The 23,392-nt window shown below is 34.4% G+C and overlaps 1 protein-coding gene across 1 annotated transcript in view; it reads left to right on the forward strand.

Moving 5' to 3' along the window:
- DMD (dystrophin) overlaps positions 1-23,392 on the forward strand; it is a 1,897,222-nt gene that overhangs the window by 1,379,873 nt on the left and 493,957 nt on the right. Inside the window, 1 exon segment of the mRNA XM_039846417.1 lies at positions 10,197-10,408. Coding sequence (XP_039702351.1) covers positions 10,197-10,408 — 212 coding nt within the window.

Genomic DNA, 23,392 nt, shown 5'->3' on the forward strand with positions numbered 1-23,392 from the left:
GAAGATTAGAAATACAGAAAAATCTGTCAGTAGAGAATATCTGTCATTTTGCTTTTTAACCCATAATTTCTGTTCAAGGATTTTTTTTTTTTATATTTATTTTTATTCCTTAACTTAAATGGCTAGACCGCCACGTGTGTTTGTGAAGGTAGGAGTAAATCTACTTAGATTTTCAGGTATAACTCTTATTTCCAGCACTTTCAAATAAAAATTTGAGTGACAAGGTGCAGGAATGAAACTTAATGTATGTTCAGAAAGAAAAAAATGGCTTTTTTATTGTACATATTTTTAAAATATTTTTATTCCAATAAATGTATTAATTTTGATTTGTGAATTTACAGTGATGAATGGGTTTTATTGTTTGCACTGCCTGCTGGTGATATGGTAGTAAGTCCGTGGTCTTGGAATTGGAATGGTATCTTTTAGCTCTAATTAATAAACTCTTGCTGACCCCTTTTGAGTTGTTAGTACTTTATTTGCTACATTTGGCACTTAATTAGTTCCTGGCTGAGGCAGGCTGGACAGATGGATTGTCCAGCAATATGTTGTGTCTGTATTGCATCTAGTTTCTTTTCTGTGGTTTTTGAATGATTTAGGATTATAAACTGAAATATTTTTGCACAACTATAGATCAGGCTTTTTCCCTAACATCAAGCTTTCACCTCAACCAATAAATAGTTCCCCCTGCCGAAGGAAGCCATTATTTTTTTAAATTACTTCATTTTGATGATCAACTAATATTGTATTTCAAAACCTACCTGTTTATGTAATTAATAAAATAATTTACATCTTTCATTATGATTAAATGTTGGTATTTTCTCATAATCTATGACTCTCTGACCAGTGGCAAAAATGCAGTCCTCCTTTTACCTTAACTCATCTTTCATTATGGGGACCAACCCATACTTCCTATGTTTTATAACCAAAACAAGAGAATGAGCTTTCTTCAAAGAACTAACTCATTTTCTCTGTTAGAATATTCAGCATACTTTAAAAGAGGTAATATGGTCTTTGAAAATCTGTTGATTAGGAAATTAAGAGATCTTCCTGAATATCGTTTCTAACTCCTTTCCATATATATTGAGTGTGACTTTGAGCAACAAAGGAGGTCAGAGTGTCCTTTATGTACTGGCTGTTTCTTAAGTAACTTTAATTCAAAATAATCAGTGTGCCAAAATGGCATATTTTGGGGTGGCATATTCTGTTCCCCTTCAGTACCATTCAGTGAGTATTAATAAATGGATACACCTATGTGATGCATGCCTCTATCAAGATACAGAAAAATACTATTACCCCAGAAGGGAAATAACTTTTGGGTATTAACTAGACTTATTGTGGTAATCTTTTCATAATCTATACAAATATCAAATCATTATATTGTACACCTGAAACCAAAATAATGTTATATATCAACTGTACCTCAATTAAAAATAACTTTAAAAGGAACTTATTTTTAGATTGGCTTGAGTTTATTTTAATTGAATTTTAGCATGACTGAATATAAGATCGCCAAACTGAAGCAACTCAATGGTCTATCCAGGAGCGTGATACATGGCTGTTGGTATGCTATTTATTCATCCAGGCACTGGACTGACTGAGTTCTTCCCGATAACCTTGCAAGGTTAGCCTCTATCCTTGACAGAATATCAAGGAACATGTATTTCACAGACTGTTAAAGCTGAAAAGAACCCCAGGGATCATCCAGTCTATTCTCCCCTCTCCACTTTGCTTTATAGCTCAGATCTGAGAAGTCCAGTGGTGTTACAAAAATTCATGACTGCCTATCTTTACTCCTATAATTGCTAGCTAGCTAGCAGCCAGATACTCTCCTCAGTATCCTGTGTCCGTAATTTCTTCAATCTTCATAGATTATTAATCTTCTTGTTATTATTATCCCCATTTTACAGAGAGTAAACTGAATAAAAATAGCATTAAATTACTAATCTTTGCCATGTTCAAACTAACCTTAAATGTTAGACTATTATTAAATATTTATAATTTTTTTATCATGGTAACATTGGTTAACAAAATCCAGTAATTTTCAAGTGTACAGTTCAACAGTAAATCATATATATTTGGCATTGTATGTTCACTGCCCATAGTTAGATTTCTTTCTGTCACTACATGTTTGACCCCTTTTACCCCATCTCCCCAACCCCAGCATAGTCATTCTTTTCTGGGACTGTCTTTCATGAATTTAAACTAAATGTTTGGCTGTTCGTGCTTTGGAGGATTTGGAAAAGAAGCAGATATTCAAATTAGCCATAATGGCTAGGGTTTCATTATATGCCTGTAACTCTCCTCTCTTTTTATCTTTTTGGTCCGAAATGTCTCATTTTATTTGTGTTTGCACAGCAACCACGTTCTTCCTCACCTATTGCTAAACAGAGCAAATGTTCATTCACGCTAGCTACATTTGATCGCATGGTTAGTATACTTGCTTCTTCCTCTTATTACTGTGTTTAAATTGAGACTTTTCTTTGCAGAACTTAACTATAGATAAGTCTTCTGTAGAATCATTTTTAAATGCTTTGTGGAAGTAAGAGGAAAAAATCTTAATATTTCCTACCATTTTGATTATTATTATTTTTACTTCCCTTGGATCCTTATAAGTCTTTGCATGTCAAACTTTGAGATATGCTTACATTATTCAAGGTATAGTTGTATCCTAACTTTGTACAAGAGTAGAACAATGGTGATTTCTTTGTTTTCAGTTCCCTTCTTGATCAGGTATAACATTTTGTTCACTATTTTAGCCTCAGGGAATATTTTGTTGCGATTCTCACATCTTTTTCCTATCCTAACAAATAGTTCAGAGCTCATTGTCTTAACTTCAATTGGGATCATTTTCCTTACAGTTGACCAGAGTTAAATACATGCCACTCTTCACCCATTTGTATGACCTCAAAAGATAAGCCTGCAATTTAACTCTTCTCCCTGGAACTCTTGTGTACTTTGTACACAAATGTACTTTGTGGAATCATTGAGATCCACAATATGCTCACCCAAGCAGATCACAAATGTTTGCTAATGATTGTAATTCATCGTTTAAGCTTCTCTGTACAGATAGGCAATAACACTTTGCTTTATTGTGGTTCTTCATGCTTTTTATTCATTAATGAATGTTATCTTCACAACAGTTCTTTGGTTATGCAACTATCATTATTTCAGTTTTTCAGTTAAAGAAATTGAAATTCTGGTAAATTAACATTTGCAAATTAAATTATCTACTTCACAAATCTAGGGCTATACCCCATTACGAACTGCTAGTCAAAGTTTCTTTCTAAAACTTAGTCACAGTAACTTCTGATTCTCAGACTGCAACTTCAGTGCAGAAATTGCAGCAGAGCTGTTCTTTATTCTGTAGCAATGTATTTTCAAAGGGGAATCATTTTGTTTTTATAAATAACATTTTTCCCTAGGAGAGATGTTGTGGGAATTTATATCAGTCAAGAATGTTTATCGATAATCAAATATAACTAGCTTAAAATCTTGAAGTGAAAGATCGGTTAGTACTCAATCAGCTGAACTGTTTCTTTCCCTGCAATATTGCAGTTCTTAATGTGATGGCTGTTTCCAATTTGACACCTTTGGCGATCCGTGCATCAGGACACATGCTGAGTCCCAGTCTGCCATCGTGAATCTTAGCATTGGTTATTTATTTCCCTTCATTATCCAGAATCGACTTACTGCACAAATCAGTTGAGAAGCTCTCTGTGATAGACCTATGAGAGGAAATGCACATATTTGGGTAGCTCTTTACTTACCAACATGCACAGATTGTCTGAGTTTATATGCAGATATTTTATTATTATTTCACTCTTGTATGTGAGATGAATCTGGTATAAATGTGAATCTATGAGTATGGACTGTAGTGACCAAATACATTGCCATAATATATATTTGGTCTATCCATAATATCCTGGATGAAGTATCGTAAGTGTGGTGAAATTCTATAGTTTGAATTGCTGCCCAATTATGGACAATTACTATGTTTATTTGATTTCCAACTGCCACAGTGGTCCAGTTACAAGAAAACAGATTCCCTTTGATGATTTTCTAATATTATGTTTACTTTCATTTCTTGACAAAACAGAATATGTATATAGAATATACATATATACACATATATAACTCCTAAAATTTTCTTTTGTATGTGTTTTGTAGGATCTTCTCTTTTGACAGCTTTATCAATTGATTGCACTGCTTTGTTTCTTTTATTAAATAACTGAATAGGTGCTTCATTACTCTCGATGTGCTGATTTGTTTCTGTGAGCCTAATCTGGTTCACTGTCCAATGAGTATTTCTAAAGTGTTCTTTATCATGCACATCTAAAGCCTAAATTGTATCATGTCCTTAGCAAAACTACACATCTGTTATTATCATTCGTATCTGCCAAAGTGATTCATATTTCACAGGTTGCAACGCTTTTAAGATAGGTGAATTTTTCAAAGTTGTATGTAGAATACATTTTACAAGTTAAATAATATTTTATTAAATTTTTATTGAAGTACAATATACAGAAGGAAAAATGCACACATCATAAATGTCTAGCTTGGTAAATTTGCATAAACTGAATACAACCGTGTAATCATCATCCAAATCAAGAAATAGAATATTATTACCCAAACCTCAGAATCCCCTTCAAATCTCTTTCAATGACTACCAGTCTTACAAAAGTAACCACGAAAATGAAATAAAACCATAAGTCCTTGTTTGGGGCTGACTTCTTTCCCTCAACATTATGTTTGTGAGATTAATACATATTATTGCATGTAGTTGTAGATATTTTATTCTTGTTGCCGGATAGTATTCTATTGATAAATATATCACAATGTGTTTTTCCATTCTACAGTAGATGGGAATTTGGGTAGTTTCCTATTTGGGGAATCTTCTGATTCAGTACATGTCTTTTGATGAATATAAGTATGCAATACCTGGGAATGGAATACAAATCAAATAATACTTTAAATATACTTGACAAATTGACTATTTAGAAAAATCTTATTATGAATCCTTTCATAAAGGAAATAATCTCTCCATAATTTCTGCTATGCAAAATGGTTTCTCACATATGGTTGGTTATTTCACAAGGGGAGCTACATCTGCTGCCTTTGTAGTATTCATCTAATTGTACTTATGTTAATAACAATATGATACTTTATTGTTGTTGTAATCCTCTGGGGCTCAATATATTTCAAAATTTGAAAATCCCCATAAAAATATCCTTATCCAATATATACATGTATTTTATTAGTCAGTCTAAAATTTAATTTAAAAAACAGACTGAGACAGCAAGACATACCAACAGATTCTCTCTGATCTACATATTATTTTAAGAATGTTAGAGAAAGAGATCATTAACTTTAGCTCACAGATTCCCCCCTCCATACCTTTTAACTTATGGATTTTTTTAATCAAATGAGAATACTAGTAGACATGACATTGATGATGTTTTATACCAAAAAAAAAAAAAGAGTGATGAAAAGGTATTAAATTAGAAATAAAGGATGCCTAGAAAATATGTGTTTACTTATAATAGAGATCATGAAGAGTGAGAGGAAAATAAAAAGAGAAATGTAAAAGATTTAAGCCAGTGTTCAAATTATGTAAACTTGAAATGCAGTCAAGAGATCATTATTGTTTTTGAGATAGAAAGGCCCAAGGTTCTGGGCAGGGGTTAACTTTGGAAGTGGCATTTTTACATCATTATATTGAAGAAGCATGAATAATTGAAATAGTCTACATGTACAATTCATTTGATAGTTCTTGAAAGCATACTAAGTACCAAGCACTGGGTTGTGCACTAAGGATTTTTTTTAATGAATAAAATTCTAATACAGACCAGGTTCCCCCAGAAGCAGACTTTGAAACAATGATTTGAGTGAAGGTGGTTTACTTGTAAGGTGATCTCAGAAAGTACCAATAGGATAGTGAAATAGGGAAAGGAATGAAGCCAATAATTGATCCAATTATTGAGCAGATTATTGCTGTAGGCAATGAGAATTCAATCTTGATGAGTGAAGTCTGGGAGAGAGTGAAAACGCACCTTTTGATTGTCGCCCACAAGGGGTGATTATCTTGCAACTCTCATCCATCGTTAGCTGATTCATTTGCCGATTCCCTACAATAAGATTTTTACCACTCCACTAAAATCACTTTCTGTATGATCTTCAGGGAATTCCATGTGGTCAAAGCCCAATGGATATTTTTGGCACAGATTTTGGGGAGTCTGACTGCTTGTGTCCAAGTGTTGGTTCTACCACTCACTATCTGTATGACCTTAAGCTAATTACCATAGTCTCTATTTCTTAATCTGTTAGATGAGAACAGCAACAACAACATAAACAATGATACCCATCTCTTACAATCATCACGATGATTAAGTGAGTTAATACACATAAAGAGCTTAAAAGAGTGCTTCAAGCAGTGTAGGTATTCAAATAAATGTTAATTATTATGATTTTTGTTATCTCTTGTGACATCTATGGCATTTAAAAATGTTGACCTCTCTTGTGTTTTTGAAATTCTTTTCCATGTTTCTATAAACAATTTCTAAGTATTCTTTCCAACTCTCTAGCCATTCTTTCATCTTATTGGCTACTTTTGCTGTATTCTTTCCTTACGTGTTGTATTTTCTGGAACTCCATCTTTAACCCTTTGTTCTATTCAATCTATACGTCATACCAATAAGAATGCATTCACATTGATGGCTTCATATTTTACTACTCTGTACTAATTTCTAACTCTGGATTTCTCTCTCTCTTAAAATACACAGCTATGCCCTGGTACCTTCAGTCTATCCGACTACAGTGATAGTCCTATACAGATGATCCTCAAAACCTCCCACTGAGTAGGTCCAAGATTAAACTCATCTTTTCCCTGGAACTACTCATCATGGATTCTTTGTGTAGATAGTGAATAATACCTTTATCTAACAGGCACCAATCAGAAACCAGGGAATTGGTCTTAGACTCCTTTGTTTCCCTAGTGCTTAGAATAATGTCTGTTATCTAGTAGATGGTAAATAAAATGGAGACTGGCAGTCTAGATGGATGGGTTGATCCGTAGGAGTACTTATAGGGGCAGATGGATTGTTGAGTGAGTCTTTAGCCTGTAAATTTATTTAGTTAAGTATTATCTGATGATCTGATGATCTGATGATCATGTACAATTGAAGGTCAAGGATGAGAAAGCACACTCTTAGTGGGATATACATCCCAATGAACCATTTTATCTTGCTACATTACACATACATGATCCTTTTGGAATAAAACTTTCATTGCTGTAATTGAACAAGGATTCAAATGGTATTTTTGTCTGAAATAATGGTCTAGTCTATGAAAGTTCTCTCTTTTTTCCACAATTAAGAAATATCTGCCCACGTAATAGGAAGAGCTACTTCTTTCTCATATCAAGTGATTTTAAAAATATGAATTACGTCTACCCTATTGAAATGAACTATAGGATGTACAAAATATCCACTGGCATGAATGTTAATGTCTTACCATGTTTATTCAAGAAATACTAGGCATTGTAAAAATTTTGCTACCATAGTTTAATGTCACTAATTAAGGCTGGTTAAGGCAAAAGCAAATTAGAATCAAAGACTTTCTAAGGAAAGTCGGTTTTACTGTTTTCAAATATATATAGTATATAGCAATAGGCTAAGGAGGAAAAGGTGCCAACTATGCATAATAAAGTAACCTGCTATGAAAAGTTGAAAAAAAATTGTTTGTAATAAGAATATCAGTTCTATGTTGTTCTATGATGATGAAAAAATATTTAAGAACACTTAAAGACATTTTTATTTATATTTTAAAGTTTTTGTAATAGCATTTACACTATTAATTTTGTAAACTAAAAGTTAAATAGAAGAATAACAAATAATTATAAATCTCAACTATAATAGGTACTATACTGCCCAATGGGGGCAACAACAATAATGAAACAAATATACAAACAAAAAAGAATGGTGCTCAAAGAGAATAGGGAGAGTTTGACATTTAAACAGAGACTGACATGGTAATTGATGTTGGAATAAAATACGTTGAGTGGTTTTTAACACATAGCAAACACCCAAACAGAAATGAACCCGATAAAAATAATGAGTGCACTTATTTGGTTTTACCTGTTTTAGGTACCAGATTCTTGATTTCATGTCACAGTCACTAATCTTGTCTATCTAGTCCTAATGCTTATTTACAAAATATCTCAAGTACTTCTTTAACTCATAGCTTCTCATAATTTTATGGAGGCAACAACAGGGTTAATTAAGGAAGCTGAAACTTACATCATGAAATAAGAAGCACAATTTTATAATACTGTGCTGCATATGTTTTATTTGTTCATCCATAGCCAGTCTTTACCCTTCTCTATCCTGCTCTCTGCTCTGGGAGGCTGATCTGTGTCATCATAGATCTCCCATGACCTCTGGCTTCCAGTTGGTTTAGCTACTGGGGAACCCTAGTAGGAAATTGAAGAGAACAGACAGAATGAGGTCCAGACATTTATTCTCCTAGTTCCCACCCTATGAAATTTCTTAGGCTGACTGTGTCCCTTAACAAAAAGGTTACTGGTCTTCTCAAGGTGGTTCCTCCTCATGATTCTTGGCTCGTGGCCACTTCTCCCTCCCTTGATTCCTTGGGCCTAGATGTAGTAACAGCTCCACTGCTACAAGGCCTAGTTCTTATATTATCTTTGGTGATTTTCCTACACCCTGATTAGGTTGTAACTTGTTTTTTGTTTGTTCATTTGTCTGTTTGTTTTGTAAATAAACCTCTCAAATTTTTCAGACCAGATCACGGAGGAACCTGCATATTAAACTAAGATATTCCAGAGGACAGTGAGGAGATATTGAAGGGTTTAAATGAGAGAGTGGGGCGATCAAATCTATATTTGTTATTATTCTGTCTAAAGTGTGGAGATTACATTGAAAGACAGAGAATTAGAGCAGGAGGACTATATAGAGCCTATTGCAGACATGTAGGCAAAAAATAATAGAGCTTTGCCCTAGCAAAATGTGGAAAGAGGGAAGATGTTCCATCCTATATTAGAGAAAGTAGTAACCAATTACATATGGTGTTCAGTGAGGCTTAGGAACTAGAATGTCGGTCAGGTTTCTTGCTTAAAGGATAAAGTAGATGGTGGCTTATTACTTGTTTTATATGACTTTACTTCTATTTTATGAAACCAGCTTAAAGAAAAAATGTTGTGGTCCTTAAAGAGAAAAAAAAAATAATGTGGTCATGTTTATTTTTAGAGTTCTAAAATGCAGTATTTCAGAGCATAATCTATAGGCCATCTCCATCTTTGACTCACAATGATACCAAAAAGTACCCTCGATATAAGCCTGTCATACAGAATATAATCGGCACGAATTCTTAGATATTGTTACAAGAAGTTTCCATAATGCCTGTCTGCTCTTGGGTTGCCCCAGAAGAAGACCCTAAGAAAAGATTTTGAGAGCAAGTGGTTTATTTAGGAGTTGAGGGACCTATCAGTAGAAGAGTGAAGAAGTGAGACAGATGAGGTAAGACAGCCACTAAAGGATAGTGCACTATCAGTCAGGTTACTGCGGGTCACTGGAGCTTTCTCCCACTGGAAGAACTCTGGAACTCTTGCAAAACACACACCTCACAGTTATCTCCTCTAGCATCTAGGGCTAGAATATTCATATTCCAAGGCCCACTGTCAGTCATTGTTCATAGGCTGCTCCTGGAAGGTGGGACAGGAAGAAGGGAAGCATCATTTCCCTGGTGTATGTAGTCTGCTACTTAGCTGGCAAAGCAAACTCTTTGTGGCTACACAAAGCCTTCAAGAAATGAAATGTCAGTGATGGCATTGGAAGTCAGGCTGTTGGGTAGTGAAATGACAAGGAGTTTGGGGGTATTCTTCTATAGTACTTTTCTAAAAGTTTGTTCATAATTGGCTCTAGGGATTGAGAATAGACAGTTAAATTTTTACATATACTATTGATGTTCTAGCTCATCTTGAGGAAGATAATTTAACAGAAACTCATTTTTGCCATTATAAAAAAAAAGTAATAAATTCAGTTGTCCATCATCCTAGCTGTAACGCAGTGAACAATTTTTTAATAAGTAACACAGAATGTGAGGTAGTTGGATGTTAAATTTCAGATGTCTTCTCGAGACTGGCGTTGACTCCTACATGTTCATTTGTTCTTTTATTCCAGTTGAAAGAATTCAGAATCAATGGGATGAAGTACAGGAACACCTTCAGAACCGGAGGCAACAGTTAAATGAAATGTTAAAGGATTCAACCCAGTGGCTGGAAGCTAAGGAAGAAGCTGAGCAGGTCTTGGGACAGGCCAGAGCCAAGCTTGAGTCATGGAGGGAGGGTCCCTACACAATGGATGCAATCCAAAAGAAAATCACAGAAACTAAGGTTAGTATCAAAGATGTGTTTTGGAAATCAAATACTGGTTACACTGAATACAGTTATACCAAGGATTAAAATTTAATGATTTTTAATGTAAATATATTGAGAGAAAATTACATTTAAACTGAAATGAACAGTAGACTTTTCAAAGTAAAGTGGAGATTAGAGGAAAATTGATGGCTAATATAAATGTTGAAATTAATTTAGTTTAGTAATCTGGATATAATGGACTGGTTTTCACATTGCACCGTTTTTTAAGACCATATCAAAGTCGATGTGCATGTTTACGTAGTAGCATAAAGTCAATCAGATGGGTTTAATTTCTTCCTAGAAAAAATAGCAGGTCTCCTTTTTTCTACTTTATCTGAGAACCCTGAATGTAGAAGGAAAGAGTGGGTGTCAGATTAAAGCAGAGATAAAGTATACTGTCCTCCCCTTCTTTGACCTCCAGCCTTACTTCTTCCCTTCTTTCCATCTCTTCTCTTCTTCCTCCTCTTTCCCCAAAATCACATCATATATTTGCACATTTAATAGTCTAAAACTCTTCAGAATAAAAGAAAGAGAAAAGGGAAAGGAAATAAAATTTGTTTGACTGTGTTATCAAGCACCATACATGGTTCTTTACATGCATTTAATTCTTTTAAACCTCATTATTTATAGGTCAGTTTGGAAAGACCTCAAATGCTAACCAAAGAGTAGTCTTTAGGGGATTTTCAGCAGAGAAGTAACATGGAAATTTGATCAGATTCAGTATTTGATCAAAACCCTCTACAGATTTTTATTTTTTCTGGTAGGAAAAGGCCTTCTGCTAAACAAGTATCTGAATCACAGATTAGCTATGTCATCTGAGAAAAAAAGAAAGCCATATAGTTTTCAGGGATGAAACAGCTTCCATTTCTGAATTTGTATTTAGACTATGCTAAGCTATATAGTATATGTACTTAAACTGTGTATTTGAAAAATAAACCTTGAAATCTCAATAGCTTAATACAGTAAAGGTTAATTACTTGGTTGTGTCATAGTCCAATAGAGGTTGAAGAGCCCTTCTTGGGAGCTCTCCCCCAAGTGGTGACTTGGGGATCCAAGCTTTTCCAATTTTATTAAACTATAATTTCAAACTCACAGCTGCCCAAGGTCACTACAGGAGAGTAAGGGAAAACATGGTCAATACATGAGGTTCTATGGTCAGGGATAGAGATTATGTACATCACTTCCAACCATATCTGAAGTACCTGAAGTACTATGAAGACAAGATTTTTATTTCTATGACAAGAATGTTAGAAAGCCACACAGGATTTTACAGACTTATCATTACTTCTGTTGTAGGTAACATCTAGACAAATAAAAATTTATTCTTTCACAAGCTACTTAGATTACCTAAGTTACCAAAATTTATTCTTTCACAAGTTATAAAGAATAAAAATTTATTCTTTCACAAGCTACTTAGATTACCTAAGTTACCAAAATTTATTCTTTCACAAGTTACCACTTAGATTTTCTCCCTTGGATGAAATTTCTAACGATGATTTTCCCAATTCCTGGTCTGACTATGTAAAATATAGAATCTATATGATTATTCTTGAAGGCTCTGGTCTTATATGTTATGCTATGTTTTTCCTCTCAAAATATTTAGAATTCTGTGAATCTAGCAGATCATGAAACAAGGTGGTTAACTGTTGTGAAGGAATTAACAGGGAAAAAGAGTTCGGACGGGACCCTTGAGTTGCATGACGGGAAGGAGAAAGAGAGACGTATAGTGACAGATTTTATTAGAGCAAGAAGATTCTGGAAGTTGGCAAATGAGAAATAATCTTAAAACCTCTGAGAATTCTAAAGTAATAGTAAGAGTGATTAGGATTTAACAGCTCTTAGGAAAGCAAGGGGCTTTAAATAAAAGACAAAAAATATAAAAGGAAGAAACAAAACAATTTTATTGTCAAAATAAATAATATGTTTTAAACACCTAAAACAAAGATAAAATTGTATCATAATTCCTATCCTTGTCAAATGCATACATACACACATACTTTTGAATAGTCAGTCTAAAGCTACATCAAAAATGGCTCAGCCATTTTTTGGATGTTTTCATTTGTGTTATGTAATTTAGGAATTTAATGATATATATTGCTGCAACTTCAATGTAAGTTCATAATACAGATAAAGATGACCTAAGCTATAATTTCTCCATCATTTCATGAATGACATATGCTAAAACTTAGAGTAATCTTAATGCTGATATTAACTAACATTTAGCGAGTACTTGCTATTTGTCAAAAACTGTGCTAAACTCTTTCCATATATTGGCTTATTTCATCCTCTCAGAATACCTTTCATGAAAAGTGCTATCATTGTTCATAGTTTACAGGTAAGAAATTGAAGTTTAGAGAAGTTTAGTAACTCCCCTTACAAGTAGCAGAGTTGGGATGTGAATGTATAGTGATTACATTTATAGATGTCCTCACGGATTTTCTCTTCTACCCATTGTCCATGTGTTTAAAACAAATCAAGAAAACACCATGAGGATCAAAAAGGGAGACAATTATAATTGTAAATTGGCAAATAAGATTATATTGCTGATAAGCTAACAAGTGGAAAATGAAAGCAATGAAATAGTATACTGGGGAGAGGATTTCATATTCTGTTTTACTATGAAAAACTAAAAGGACAATTGCAAATTATATTCCATTTTTAATGAAACTGCTATTTTTAATTCTTATAAAATTCAGGGAGCCTGTAAAATGGAGGTCTGGATTTTATGTCTAATGTGTTATCACTACTGAGTAATATTAGCTGGCTTATCACTTACAATTTTCTCTTAGGAAAGAAATGTGAAAATAGACATAAGGAGACATTGGTTAATTCAACCAAAGATTTTATTTGCTCCCTGAATTTCTTCTGAGTCTATCTATGTGCCCTAAGATTAGCAAGAGAGCCAGTGAGCCTCGGAAAGGCAATCATCAGTCTGTGTCTACATAGTTGGAGAGCTGTAATTACAGCAGCCAGCCTCCCTTGCAGCAGCATCACTGATGACTACCCTCTATGTCACAATGAAATGGAAATGATTTCAAAGGTAACCACCTGCACTGTTACACTCTGAAAATTTAAACTAGTCATCATACCTAAACTAAAGAAAAAAAATCACCTCCAATTCTGGTATTTTAATATTCATAATTACTAATATTTATCTATAATCTCTTCTATTTCTTAGCTACATACTTTAATTGTCCTCATAATGTAGATAAAATTTGATTGCTGATTTTAAAGTTAGTGTTGTTACATACATATTTATGTATGTTACTACATAAATTTAAATAATTGTCATTTTTAATTCTTAATATTTCACTAAATTCCATCTTTAACCATTTCTTTACTCATTGGACATTTAGAAAACCTCCTCTCTTTATTAGAAAAAATAATGGAGAAAAAATAAGAACAATAACGACCTCTTCACGAAATAGAAATCAAATCTAAAATGGCATCTGGGAAAAGTCCATCTTAAAAGTATAGGCAGAGTGGAAGGAGATGACAGGAGAGTGTTGATTTGGCAAAAAAATAGACTACAGGTGGCCTATCATGTCAATAATTAATGAGCAAGTCATTAAGAGATGCCCATAATATATGTTTAGTTTCTTTAGGAAAAAAAAGCAAAGTGAGTAAGAAGTTGATTTTGTTAACCTCAGGGCTTCATTTGATCTTATCTGTGGCCCTGGTGAAACAGTAACGTTCCTTTGAGAGAGAAAAGCAGAAAATAAGAAAAAATATAAAGGATTTCCATTCTAATTAAAATCCCTGTCAATAGGCTATGATCGAATCTTGTGAGAAATTATGCCATGTAACTTTCGTAAGAAGTAAGATGGTATACTATTGGCACCTAAAATTACCAGCAATGGTCATCATGGAATTTATTTCATTTGGCAGAATCTTGGTTTACTTCACAACTTGTTCCCCAGGCTATTAAGATTGGTCCAAACTTGGCAATGGATTCTTTGGAAAAAATATTTCTTGATGATTTTAAATTTTCTTTTCCAGAGTCAAGAGATTTACCCAGGCTCAGAGTTTTCATTTATTTTCTCCCCTTTCAGCTTTTGAAAGAGAAAATCCTTTTTGTCTGCTTTGTGATTGCTTTTGTGTCAAATTCAGCATAAAAGCTTTTCAGACGTGACAGCATTAGCTGTTTTGTGCTTGGCTGAGCTAAGAGTACATGAATTCAAAAGAGAAGTGAAATCTTATTTGAGCCTAGCTGATTTGGCTATATAATACTTAAAGCTTTCTGAAGCGAGAACTCCAATAATTTATCAAATTATTAACTAAACATGTCTGAGGCTACAAAATATCTGTGTTTTGAAGACATTCTTTAAGGAACTTAAAACAGATACACTTAATCATGTAATTAATTTAAAAAGTTAGACTTGTTATATATAGTAAATACAGTAGCTATTTGAGAATCTCAAATTATTTTACTAGGAAAGAAACTAATCAGAGAAACTTCTTTTTCCAACATAGAAGTAGAGCCTTATAATTTAATTATTTGGGGGGATGGGTGGTATTATATAATATCCTTATCTGCCATAAAGATATGTACAGTAACGGAAGCTGAATTCTGCTTTCACATATTTTGTTTACTTTTAGACTTGCATAAAATTAAAATAGACAAATCGAACCACACTGGTAGTTTGAGATTTGAATTTCTGATACAATAATGAAAAACATTATCAGAAATCTTCTTGCTAGGACCTGCCAGTTTTTCTTTATTCCTTTTTGCTCTCCCCAAAGCTTCCACATTATTAAGGAGAAAGAGTCAATAACCTCATAGTTACCTTTCCTCTCAAAGTAGATGTGAAGCTATTAAACTCCTCAAAGTGTACAGATTGCTTCCTACATCACTAATAGAGCACAGGAAGCAATGGGTAGTTTTCCCAGGTACTGTTACAACATATAAATATTTAATGCAGAATTACCAAGACTTAAATAGCGTTATGTTCTGATTGCACCATATTTTGCCTTGTTTCCTTTTCACAGTGTAACTTACTCCATGCTTGAAAATATAAGTGGCTATTCTGTAAATCCACTCCTTCATAAAAGCAGCAAATTGTCAAAATTGCCTTTTTTCAACTCTGGAAATTAACCAGAGGTTGGCAACAATATGTAAAGTGCTGAACTTCAGTTAAGAACAGCAGGGTTTGAGGCTCTTTAACTTAGCCTATTCCATCACTTTTTCCCAGCTACACAGTAGCCTTGGAAATCAGCAGCCTTACAGCCACCAGAGAAGGAGGACCAGGAGTGGAGTTCCTCAAAAAGACCCATTTCATACCCAGAGCATTATCACTATTTGATCTGTCTTGCAGCTCTCTAGAACAAACCTATACACAAGGCCTTGTCATTATTTGACCTGACTTGGAGCTAACTCCCCAGGAAAAGCCCTATCCCCAGAGTGTTTATCCAAAATAATCAGAAGCAATTGTTTAAATAGCAGCTGCTTCAGGCTGTGATAACAGTGGAGATAATCATGAGTCTGGAGAAAAACTTAAAAGGAAGATATGGGGAATGAGATGTCTTGGGGGGACTTTGAAAAGCTCTGACATATTCCTGGGAGATCTAGAAGGCTATGTGCATGTCTTGCCAAATAGAGAATGCCAATAAAGAGAGATAAATTATAAACAGGTACCAAATAGAGATTCTGGAGTTTAAAAGTACATGAGAGGGGCTCAACATCAAACTTGAGCTGGCAGAAGAATCAGTGAACTTGTATACGGGTCTTAATTCCACACTGAGGAAAAGAAAGATAAGAATTAAGAAAAATACAGGAAGTAAAAACTGACAGAAACGAGGGGACAAATAGACAAGTCAATGAAACAGAGACTTCAGTATCTCACCTTTAATAAGGATAAAACAACTAGGCAGAAGATCAACAAGGAAATAGAAGATTAGGAAAACACTATGAACTAACAAGAACTAACATCATCTGTAGAATACTCCATTAAATAATAACAGAATACACATTCTTCTCAATTGCGCATGAAATATTCTCCAGGATAGACCATGTCCTAGGCTATAAAACAAGTCTCAATACATTTAAAAGGACTGAAATCATACAGTGTAGGTTCTCTGACCATAATGGAATGAAAGTAAAAACCAATAACAAAAGTAAATTTTGTAAATTCACAAATATGAGAAAACGATACAACACATCCTTCAATAAGCAATAGGCCAAAGAAGAAACCACAAAAGAAATACAAAAATACTTTCAGATGACTGGATAGAAAAACACAACATAATGAAACTTATGAAATGTAACTATGCAGTGCTTAGAGTGAAATTTATAGGTATAAATACCTATATTCAAAAATAAGAATGATTCTAACTGAGTAACCCAAACTTTACCTTAAGAAACTAGAAAAAAAGAAAACATAAAATCTTAAGCAAGCAGAAAGAAGGAAGTAATAAAGATTATATAAAATCAGTGACACAAAGAAAAAAAAGAGAGAAAATCAACAAAACGAAAAGTTGGTTATTTGAAAGATCAATAATATTAACAATTTTGCTATACTGAGGAAAAAAATAGAGAAGGCTCAAATTCTAATCTTAGAAATGAAAGAAAACATACCACTACTAACCTTACAGAAATAAAAAAGAATTATAAGAGGATATTATGGATGGAAGAAATAGGAAATCTGAATAGACCTTAACAAGTAAAGGAATTGAGTCAGTAATTTTAAAACTTCTCTCAAGGAAAGTCCGAGGCCCAGATGGCTTCATCGGTGAATTCTAGTAAACATTTAAAGAATTAATATCAGCCTTTCACAAACTTTTCCAAAAAATAGAAGAAGAAATATTTCACAACCAAAGATATCACAGGAAAAAAAACTACAGACCAATAGGCTTTATGCATATAGACTCAAAAAGCCTCAAGAAAATACTATCAAACCTAATATAGCAATGCATTAAAAGGATTGTATATCATAATCAAGTAAGAATTATTCTAGACATACAAGGTTCATTTAACATAAATTAATCATCGTAGAATAAAGGACAAAGACCACATTGTCATCTCAGTAGTTGCAGAAAAAGCATTCAACTAAGTCCAAAACCCTTTCATAATAAAAACACTCAACAAATTAGGAATGGAAGGTATCATAGATTGAATATCCCCTTAGAAGATATGCTGAAGGCCCAAACCCTGGTACCCATGTTTGTGTCCTTATTTAGAAATAAGGTCTTTGCAGATATAATTAAGTTGAGGTCATATTGGAGTGAGGTGGGCCCTTAATCCAGTATAACTGGTATCCTTTCAAGAGGAAGAAAAGAGACATACACAGAGAGAAGAAGGCCATATAAAGACGCTGACCACATGGAAAACACCATGTGACAATATAGGCAAAGATTAGAGGGATATAGCTGCAAGTCAAGGAACACTGTAGATTGACAGCCACCACTAGAAACCAGAAGAGGCAAGGAAAGATTCTGCCCTACAGGTTTCAGATGGAGCATAACCTGTTGACACCTGATTTGGCATCTAACCTCCAGAACTGTGAGACAGTAAATTTTGCTGTTATGAGCTGCCAAGTTTGCAGTTCTTTGTCATGACAGTCATAGGAAAACAATACAGGGGACTTCCTCAACCTCATAAAGGGCATCTAAGAAAAAAACCACAGCTAATATGGTGAAAGACTGAATGCTTTCCTGAAGATCAGGATCAAGATAAAGATGTCTGCTCTCACCACTTCTATTTACCAGGCCCGGGCAACTAGGCAAGAAAAATAGATAAAAATCATTCAGATTGGAAAGGAAGAAGTAAAACTATATCTACTTGCAGATGGCATGACCTTATATATAGAAAATCCTAAGGGATACATTTTAAAATGTATTAAAATTAATAAATTGATTCAGCAAATTTGTAGGATACAAGATCAAAATAAAAATATCGATTGTTTTTCTATACACTAGCAATGAATAATCCGAAAAATGAAATTCAGAAAAACTATTCCATTTACAATGGCATAAAAAAATAAAATACTTTGGAATAAAAGAAATAGAATATTTATACACTGAAAACTACAAAGCATTGTTGAAAGAAATTAAAGAAGATCTAAATAAATGGGGAAATAGCTCATGTTCCCAGATAAAAGACTTAATTTTGTTAAGATCACAGGATCCCCAAATTGATCTATAGGCTCTGTGTAATTCTTACCAAAATCCTGGCTGTCTTTTTTGTAGAAATTGACACGTGGATCCTAAAATTCATACTGAAGTGCAGGGGACAAAGAATAGCCAAAACAACCTTGAAAAAAAAAAAAAACAAAGTTGGAGGACTCACAATCCTCAGTTTTAAAACTTACCAAGAAGCAACAGTAATCAAGGTAGTACGGTGCTGACATGAAGGTAGACATAAGATTGATGAAATACAATTTGAAATACAGAACTAAATCCTTGCATTTATGGTCAATTGACTTTTGGAAAGAGTACCAAGACAATTCAATGAGAAAGAATAGTCTTTTTCAAAATCTCATGCTTGGATAACTAAATATCCACATACAAAATAATGAAGTTTGACCACATCTCACATCATACACAATATTACCTCAAAACTGAACCATAGAGATGGACAATAAAAAGTGACTGACAATGGGTGTGGGGGTTTCTCTTAGGGATGAAGAAAATATTCCAAAATTAGATTTTGGTGATGGCCTCACAACTTTATGAATATACTAAAAACCACTAAATTATATACTTTAAATGGGTGAATTTTATGGTATGTGAATTATATTTCAATAAAGTTTCCTTAGAAAGGTATATATGCACATCATAAAGACTATAGATCTTTTCTTATTTCTTCAAGTTTATAAACCTCTTTAGAAATAGTTTTTAAACATTTATTAGCAACAGGACCTACTTTTTATGGGTCATTATAGCTTATTCTATCCACAGCTCTGGTTCCAAACTATCTGGAGCTAGTAGAATTGCTCTACTCTATCTTAGACAGAGTCATACCTGAGTAGAGATTTCAGTCAGTATAGGCTATGTTATGCTAGAGTAACGAGCAATTTCCAAATCTAGAGGCTTAACACAAAGTTTATATTTTATTCATCTTACGTATTCATTGTAGATTCACAAGGTGCTTCTACTTAGCTTAGTCACACAGGGACCATGGCTGATGACAGCTGCATCTTTATATATAATTTCATGATCAAAGAGTCAGGGAACATAGTAGATAATGCCATTGGCTCTTAAACTTTTTGCCTTGAAGTGACAACTAGCCAAAATCATTGCCATCCCTGATTCAATGGGAGTACAGATATATCATCCTCTGGCATGAAATGTTTGCAAACAATAATTCAGTCTAATAATGCAGTCTACCACAGTAGGCTCATGGGATCTGAAAAATGCCACTTTCTGAGGATCTGTCCTCTGGCATTCTCTCTGGAGTCATTTCCACCCAACGATTTCCACACTCTTTCAACCAGATTTCTCTTAGATGCCTGGAGTAGCTGGGTGATTTGTTAATTACAGCACCATGTAAGCCTTTTAATAAACTCAGCAAATTAAAGAAAGGGGCCAGATAAGAGAATGCTTTCCAAAATGTCATAATGAAATTAAAGTAATGACGTAGTTGGAGGGCTCTCATTCCTTCTTTCTGCATAAAATATATTCCAAAGAAGCTGGAAGAGAAATGGGGCCTGAAAGTAAAGAAGGGGAAAAATAAATTGTATGCCATTAGTTTAATTATAAAAATTCATTATATGAAGCCATGTAAGACAGAAAATAATGGAACTCTAATGGGTTGGCTGATAACACATTTACTAGCCTGCTCTCAGCTTGTAGTCATTGTAGATTCACAAGGTGCTTCTACTTAGCTTAGTCACACAGGGACCATGGCTGATGACAGCTGCATCTTTATATATAATTTCATGATCAAAGAGTCAGGGAACATAGTAGATAATGCCATTGGCTCTTAAACTTTCTGCTTTGAAGTGACAACTAGCCAAAATCAGTTACATTGCCATCCCTGATTCAATGAGGACTACATAACAACTTTAGTATATAGTCCTCAAAGCTATTGAAAAGATTAATCATTTCCAGTAAGCTGGAAAGTGAGTGCCATTTCCTTAAATAGTATCCCCTGTGCACAGTGTTACCTTCTGAAACAGGGTTGTCTGGTAATGTCAGAGGTTTAATAGATGAGTCTTGAAGTTAATGGTGAGAGGCTTTACTTTTGAAATAGCTTCCTTACAGATATTTTAACGTTTCTATTATAAATCCATAAAGAGGTTTTACAGGTCATTTTAATTCACACAAACAAGAAAGAACTTGTGTTTTGTGTTTCGTTTTCTCAATAAAGATTTATAGAACATTAATTCGTATTTAGAAGTAAATCGTTTAGTGATTTTTTAAATAAACCAAATATGTATTTTTCTGCTGTCTTTGTTTGGCAATGTCTTACTTTATTTTACACAATAATTTTCCAATCATGCTATACTCATCAAGGAGATTATTTTATATTCTTCAAAGTTCACTTATAATAAACCTTGAAATCTTTTTATATGGAAGCATATCTTCTTTAACTAGATTGAACCCTGAATATTGGAGTCAAGAAACCCGCATTTTTGTAATGCCTCTTTCACTGACTAGCTATGTCACCTTCAACAAGTCACTTAACCTTTCAGAATTTTTGTGTTCTCATGTGGGCAATTATGGAATTAGATAAAAGGAAAGGAGATAAGATCAAAGTGGATATGTAGGTAAGGGTCATATATTTGAGGGCCTTGTAATCTAAGGAGAGAGGCTTGAACTTTGTCTTATAGGTAATAGGGAGCCATTGAAAAGTCTTAAAGAGGAGTAATGTGGTTCTACTTGCATTTCAAAAAGATCTCTTGAGCAGTCTGTGGATGGAAGAGCTGAACTGAGAGTAGAGGGAGGGAGAGAATAAAAAGGTTATTTCAGAATCCAAGCAAGAGACGATAAGTGCTTAAATTAGGTACTGGCAATGGAGGTAGACGATTTGGATATAAGTGAAAATTGTGACACAACCTCACTGTGAGTATGCTCCCTGCTTCTTCCTCCAGTTGAAGATCAACTTAAACTGCAGAGGGAGAAGATTGGGCTAGAGATAGAAACTTGGGGAACACCCACATTTAAGGGACAGGCAAAAAAAGAAAATGTGAACCATAAGAGTATCGAGGAGACCCAAAGAGAAGGGGCCAAGAAAGGCTAGAACCTCGAGAAGAACAGAGTAGTCAACAGCACCAGTTGCTGCAAATAAATAAATGAGAACCTAAAACTTTCCACAGATATTGGCCATTGATGACTGAATCAGTTAACTATTTTCACACACACAAAAAAATCCTTCATAACAAACAACTTCAAAACGTCAGTGGCACACAACAATAGCATTTATTTCATTTTTATGAGTTTGCAGCTTGGCTGGGGTGGCACTGCTTCAGGCTGCAGGTTGATTGAGGTGGCTCTTCCCCACATGTCACTCATCCTTCTCCAGGAATGTGCAGGCTAGCCCAGGGCATGTTTGTCTGATGGTGTTGGCAGAAGTGCAAAAGGGCTAGCTCCACTGCAGGAGCACATTTCAAAACCCTGCTTGTGTCATTTCTATTAACATCCAATTAGGATCAGGCAAAGCAAGTCATATAGCCAAGCTCATTGTCAAAGGCAGGGAAATGAACTGCCTTTTGTAGCAGGCATTCAACGTTACATAGCAAAGGGAATGGATATAAGGTGGAGGAAAGAATCAAGGCTAATAAAACCAATTTGCCACAGTGGCTTCTATCAGAATAGTTTTAGGGGGATGGCGATGGCAGAAGCCTGATTTTGATGAATTATAGAGTGGCAGCAATGTAATTAAGTTGAGGCAATGAGTGAGTAGTTGCTTTCTAAGGAATGTAACTGTGAAGAGAAAGAAAATGATAGAAAGCAGATCTTGTTGTTTAACAATGGGGGAGAGACTCATGTTTGAAGCCTGTGGAGAAAGCCCCTGCAAAGAGACAAGAAATTGAAAAGACACAAAGAGAGAGGAAGTACATGGAGAGAGGAAGAATAGAAGAGTGTCCAGATGGAGTAATCAGCTTTGCATAGCACAAGAGTCACCTCTTCCTCTGAGACTGGAAAGAAGGATATGAGATGTAAAGTCTGACATTTTATGACACTTATACTTCATAAAATATTGATATTTTATGAAACTGAGGCACAGAGAGGGTAATTAACTTTCCCATTTGTTACATAACTAATATGTTAAATTTCCCCTGTGTAGGTCATTTGCTGTGATATTTCTTTCAGTTTGTATCATCAGAGTCCAGTGTAGAAACCACACTAGATATTTCAAACAGAGAGAATTTAATACAGATGACTGGTTGGAGTGGAGAGGCTCAATAGAAGAGAGGGAAGCAACCTGGAGTTTAGCAACCTCAAGAAGCTGTTATACCTCAAAAGCTGGAGGACCAACAAGTGTTACCAAAACCCAGCAACCAGAGCCATCTGATACTAACTTGACCACTGTAGAAGCTGAACAGCAGAGACTAAAACTACAGATGGAGGGTCTATCCAGTGGGAAATGGAGACACAAAGAAGATACTGCCCACATTAAAAGAGGGGGAGATGTACCCTAGTTTCACCTTTCTTCCTGCCCTTCCATCTCCCACCAGGGTCCCTCATTAGCCAAACCCAGCTAAAAGCCACCTAGCAAGGAAGCCCAGCAAATTCTCATTACCAAAAATGTTTAGTACATCTTCAATAATGAGTAGAGTAGGAGATGGATAGAAAATGAATCTAAGAGCTAATAAGCTCTCAGCTCACAGCTAAATGTTTTTATAAATCTCTTAGTTCATGTATGCAAACAGTATCCTAGGCAAAATGAAAGAAACCTAATGTGTAGAAATGTTTGTCCATAAATATATGAAGATGGTATTTTATAATTTTCCAAGCGATTTGATTTTGATTTTGACCTCACGACAAATCTGAGGCATAAGCAGAATAAGAAGCCTCATC

Source organism: Pteropus medius, unplaced genomic scaffold (assembly GCF_902729225.1).
Source record: "Pteropus medius unplaced genomic scaffold, Ma_sr-lr_union100, whole genome shotgun sequence".
Taxonomy (NCBI): Eukaryota; Metazoa; Chordata; class Mammalia; order Chiroptera; family Pteropodidae; genus Pteropus; species Pteropus medius.